The 6,014-nt window shown below is 40.8% G+C and overlaps 1 protein-coding gene across 1 annotated transcript; it reads left to right on the top strand.

Moving 5' to 3' along the window:
• The first annotated feature begins 218 nt into the window (after positions 1-218).
• Positions 219-374, top strand: LOC134363720 (large ribosomal subunit protein eL39-like). The gene has a single exon (XM_063079276.1). The coding sequence runs from the start codon at positions 219-221 to the stop codon at positions 372-374; it is 156 nt and encodes a 51-aa protein (XP_062935346.1).
• The last annotated feature ends 5,640 nt before the right edge of the window (positions 375-6,014 follow it).

The raw sequence follows: 6,014 nt of genomic DNA on the forward strand, positions 1-6,014 counted from the left end.
TAAGAGGTTACCTCCTTCAAACGTGAAGTCTGCGGTCCCCCAGCCCGGTGGGCGCCTACGAGGGGGAGGGGCGGGCGCCTACATCCGGGCCACCTCCCAAACCTCGCCCCGGCGCTCCCCAAATACGCACTTCCGCCCGCTCCCCCTCACTGGCTTCCTAGCCGCCGTCGTGGTGTGAGCCGTTGCTGTTGCTGTTGCCGTTGACTTCGTTGGTCGCCATGTCTTCTCACAAGACTTTCAAGATCAAGCGATTCCTGGCCAAGAAGCAGAAGCAAAATCGGCCCATTCCCCAGTGGATCCAGATAAAAACTGGCAATAAGATCAGTTACAACTCCAAGAGGAGACACTGGAGAAGAACCAAGCTGGGTCTGTGAAGAAGTGCCCGTGAGACAGCACCGTGTTTCCGCCAGAGCCGTGTTACCATCGTCTTCCCGTGTCAAGCTGGAAACCTGGACAGTTGGACAAGTTTTCTTGGGAACGTTCTTTGTTTCTGTGCTCTGCGCTAGTAGATTGATTTGCTAATAAACATGTGAAACCTTGTGTTTGAAAAAAAAAATGTCTGCTAAGAATATTAATAACGGGGGGGGGAGATGTTTTATCTTATACCATTAAGTGAGCAAAGGAGGATTCAAATTTGATTAACAAGTTCAATTTTTTTTTTAAATGTTTTAGGGCTGGCCGGTTGTCTCAGTGGGTCAGAACACAGTCTAGTAACACCAAGGTCACAGGTTCAGATCCCCATAACGGCCAGCCGCCAAAAAGATTTTTTTTTTTAAATGTTTTAATGCCTTTTTAAAAAAGTGCTGTAACGTTAACTGCTTCAAAACTAAAAGATTGTGGGTAATTTGCTTTTTCTATGGCCCCTGGGGTAGTCGTTAATTTACCAAGAAACCCGCCTCTTTCTCTAGAGCAACAGGGGAGACCAGAGGACAGTAAAGCTCACTTGTCGCTGCAGTCTGGATTCAGTCCTTCACGCCACGCACTACTAGCCGTGTGCAGGTTTCAAAACTCACCTGTAAAATGGGGACGGTAGAACGTTCTTCTCTGGAAGGGTAGTTGTAAGAAGTTAATGAGACAGTGCATGGAAAAGGCATGCTCAGTAAAGGTGAGCTATGCTCTGGTCTGCGGACATATACAATGTGCTCGGGGAAATTCAGATGAGTCACTCTTCCTTTGTTATCTTGATTTCCTGAAGAAGTTTTTCTCAACACCTTCAGAGCAATGCCTCCCAACATTGACCCCTGCAAGTCTTAACGAGGTTTTCTCAGGTTTTTCATGTTTGTTTTTAATTTAGTCTTCAATTATTATTTTTTGCCTACTGTTTTGCTCTCCTTTTAATGAAATGATGGTGACAATAAGTGCCACTTGTATTTTTTGCCTACCCTTCCTTATCTGGCAAAATCAGAACTTGGTATCCCCGTGATGACGCTAGTTTTTTTTTCAATGTTACTGGTTAATAAATTCCAAAAATCTGGGAAACACTGCTCCCCACCAAAATTAAAGGTCTTCCTGGACACTTACTTTCATCTGCTTTTGAAATAAGCATACAATGCAATTGCTTGCCCTACCAGTAAAGGAAGAATTAGGAAGTTCTTCGGAGGCTAAGTGGTACCCTTTTCTCGTGTCATGATCTGTCTGTGACATTAAGTCCTCAGGAGGAATAAACTGGGATCCCATGGGGAAGCGAAAAAAGATAGGAGAGTGTGCTATGAGCCCTTACTTTTTTGACGGTTTGAGCTGATGGCCTGGTCTGTTTTGTATTTGTTTACCCAGGGTTCCACAGTTGCGGATTAATTTCCTAAAGTTGGCCTAGAAATCCAGTAGCAGCTTTACTTAGCTTCTCTTGCAGCCTTTGTTTCCAAGTTACAAGTAATTGCTATTCTTAGCTAATACTGCCCTCGTGTGGACAGAAGCTGCATTTCCAGCGCCTGGGGGAAAACACCTTTCCTCTGATCCACCACCGTAGGAAGTTGCTTTAATGGGCTGTTTCTGAGTGCTCCAGAGTTCTCCAGAGAAGGTAACCCAATTTAGAGACTGCTCTAGGATGTGGGTGTGAATGTAGGCCCCACTGCTGAGACAGCATCATCCCCTCGGGCCTCAATTTCCTAATCCATGAAATGGAACACATTAGCTGTGAGATTGAGATAGAAAAATTAAAAGCAAAATATAGCCTGTGCTCCTTGGCAATAAATATTCACTACAATTCAGTTCTTGTAGAGGTTCAATTACACGCCCCAAATATATATTACATATATAACAATTTTTAAATGTATGAAAATGTTACAATTAAGATACAAATTCATTGATTAGCACAGTAAAAGTCTTAGCAGTTTTTATCATTAAGAGTTGCCTCAGTGAATATCATTCATTCATTTATTCAAAATATGTTTATTCAGACTTAGTCACTGTTCCAGGCAGTGAAGACTCAATGGTAAAAAAGTGCAGGTACTATTATTTAGACTAAAAATCTAGGGGAAATTATCACATGAAACATGGGGTCATCATTTCTTGAAAGAATAAAGGGGGTGGTGTAACATAGTGACCCATTATGACCAAGCAATTTCACTCCTATGTATATATCCAAAAGAACTAAAAATAGGTGTTCAAACAAAAACTTGTCCACCAGTGCTCAAAGCAGCATTATTCACAGTAGCCAAAAGGTGAAAACCACCCAAATGTTCATTGCCAAAGAATGGAGAAACTAAATGTGGTCTCTCCATACCATGGAATATTATTAAGCTGTAAAAAGGAATAAAGTACTGATACATGCTGCAGTGTGGATGAACCTTGAAAACATTATTCTATGTGAAAAACGCCAGGTCCAAAAGACCACGTATGTATGATTCCATTTACATGAAATTCCCAAATAGGCAAATCTATAGAGACAGAAAGTAGATTAGTGATTGCCAGGGGAGGGGGGAGGGGAAGGTGGGGAGTGACCGCTAATTAATTTGGGGTTTCCTTTTCAGACAACGAAGATGTTTTGAAACTTGATAAAGGTAGTAGTTGCACAACATTGCATATGGACTAAAAACTACTGAATTGTACACTCTAGTATGGTAAATTTTGTTTTGTGAATTTTACCTCCATATATAACTAAGGAATTAAAGAAAAAAAATAACATTTTTAAGTGTGTAATATAGTGATTAAGAGAGCTCAGGCCCTGGAATCCAACAGTCTGGTTCCAGTCCCAGCTCAGCTTTATAATGCGTGTTCCTTGACCACCCAAAGCCTCAGTTTTCTCATCTGAAAAATGAAGGAATATATAGTTCCTTTGTCTTGAGTTTATTGTGGAGATTAAGCAAGATAACACCTTTATCACAATTAACATAGCGCCAAGCTCACAGTCAAGGCTTAGTAAATTTTGGCAAAGTTTCTTCTTTGTCTTGTTTTGTTTTTTGCCATCAATGGCCCAAAAGCAAAAAAATAACAGCAACAAAAACAACAGACACACATTTGAATCTTGGCTCTGCCACCTGTAAGCTGAATCACATTGGACAATGCTAATTAGACCTCCAAATCCTCAGTTTCCCAGTTCCTCAACTGCGGGGCCTCACCTGACCTTCCTCATTAAATCCAAAACACCTTGGTTTAAGCAATGCCTGGCATCATAAAATATTTGTTGAAATGATAAAATAGAATCATAACTTCTTTAGTTATTTCATAGCCTTGTGACAATCAAATATGTGATGATGTTTAAATATACAAGTAACCCTGATTACCTGGTTGAGGTGGGTTTGCCATGTGGCTATCATATAGGATGTGATGACAAGGCATGTCACTACTGTCATCTACTCCCAAAACCCATAACCCCAGATAATCATGAAAAAACATACAAACCCAGAGTGAGGGACATTCTACAAAATACTGACTAGTATTCCTCAACACTGTCCAAGTAATGAAAAACATAGAAAATCTGAGAAACCATCACAGAACAGAGGGGACTTAGGGAGGCATGATGACTAAATGCAAGGTAGAATCCCATCTGGGATCCTGGAACAGAAAAAAGGGCATTAGTGGGGAAGTTGGCGAATTCTGGATAATGTAATAGACCAATGTTAATTTCTTAGTGTTAACGGATGCACTGTGCTTACATAAAAAGTAGTATTAGGACCAACTAGGTGAAGGGTATGCAGGAACTCTCTGCACTATCTTTACAACTTTTCTGTGATTATAAAATTTTTCCAAAATTAAAAGTTTAAATACAAGTGTGTGTGTAAAAACCTTTTGTTGACTGTTAAATGCTGTCGAGGTGGCTGGCCAGTTGTTCATTTGGTTAGAGTGTGATGCTGATAACACCAAGGTCCAGGGTTCGATCCCTGTGCCAGCCAGCCACCAAAAAAAAGGCTGTCAAACTGACTTCTGGTGGCCTTCTTGTCCTTTGATGATCTCTAGCCTGTTGCCCACCTCTGCAGCGTGCCCAGAAGCAACCCAATTTGCCACACTTCAACGTGTGTAGAGCTAATACACAGAATAGTTAAGTTACCAAAAGATCAGATCACCAAATTTACTGTGTTTTTAACACCTTTAACAGCTTTTTAGAAAACAGGAATATTTTCACAGCTTTAACAGGAAAGTACAATTTTGATTACTGATCATTAAGTGTAATTGTCTGAATAGTAGCTAACCAAAGCTTATATGCTATCTGAGAAACTGCTGGAAGAATCCTGAAAATGCTATAAAGTCGGTGAAATTAAATCAATACAAACTAACATATTCCCTTATGAAGTGCTACTTTATCCAACAAAGACTCCAACCTTCTCTATACAATAGAGCTGTTTTGGTTATTCATGTTCTTTCTAATGCTATTGAACAGTATTTTCTGTTTTATTTATTATGCAAATTTTAGTTCTTTTTGTCAACTTCACCAGTAGCATATCAGCCTTGTTTTTGTTTTTCTAAAAATTATCATTTTTAAAGTTTAGTTTACATCATTTTATTTCTTATACTTCTCCAGCTTCTACTGTGCACTGGGCAGGGGAGTTATGATCCAAACTGGTGTCATCCTATCCTCCGGGAGTGTATGGTTTGCTGGGGGCTGTGGATAAATGAGCAGTTACAACCCTGCGGGGTAAGGCCTGTACTGGGCACATGGGCGCTATGGGAGGAGGCCCCAGAGGTGGGAGCCGCTGAGAGCTAAGAAGAAACAACCAGCTGAGACCTGAAACATGAATAGAAACAAAAAGGTAGAAAGGAAAAATGTTCACAGAAAGAGGGCATCTTGGGGAAAATCTCAGAGGCAGAAAAGAACAACTAAGGAGCATTGAAGGTCCAAGAGGCACCTGCCAAGGGGAGCCTGGAGATGCACGCAGGGTGGCCCCTCCGTGCCGCCTTCCCCACAGATTAAGGAGTCTGCATTTATCCTGGAGGAACCGCACATTTAACGGAAAGTGTTGAGCCTGGTGATGCAAAGTTTCTGTGGAAGAATAAATTCCTCCGAGTTTAACTGCTGTCTCATCTGCTCAGGGCCAATTTATCCACCAGGCACAGAGAAACGACACTGTGCCAAAGGGCCGTGATCATGTTAGGGCCTAGGAGAATGTTTTATTTTTAATTTTTATTTAAATCAGAACAGAAAGAGAAATATAATAATAATATAATAGATGACCTGGACTTTATTTATTTTAAACCACGGTGGTAAAATATTCCTCCTTCCTTCCTTCTCTTATATATGTATGTATATATATTATAGAGGAAGGAGTTCTGGGAAGCAAAAGTGTCCTGGGCCCACGAAAATCCTAATGTGGCCCTGAAGCTCTTCAGTCTCCAGCCTCCTCAGTTCTATCAACCTTCCAATGTCTGGTGATTGTCAGGCCACATGCTGTTACCTGGGGACACCAAGACAAACAAGGCACACCCAGCACTCACAGAACTCAGTCTTGCAGTCAAGAATGGGTAAGAAAATACCCAAATGCTAAGAACTAAAAGCTGTACGATATAAGAAAGGAAACATGATCATATATACCATTGGACTGTTCAATAAATAGCTTTTACATAATTATAACTACTGACTT

This window comes from Cynocephalus volans, chromosome 1 (genome assembly GCF_027409185.1).
Source record: "Cynocephalus volans isolate mCynVol1 chromosome 1, mCynVol1.pri, whole genome shotgun sequence".
NCBI lineage: Eukaryota > Metazoa > Chordata > Mammalia > Dermoptera > Cynocephalidae > Cynocephalus > Cynocephalus volans.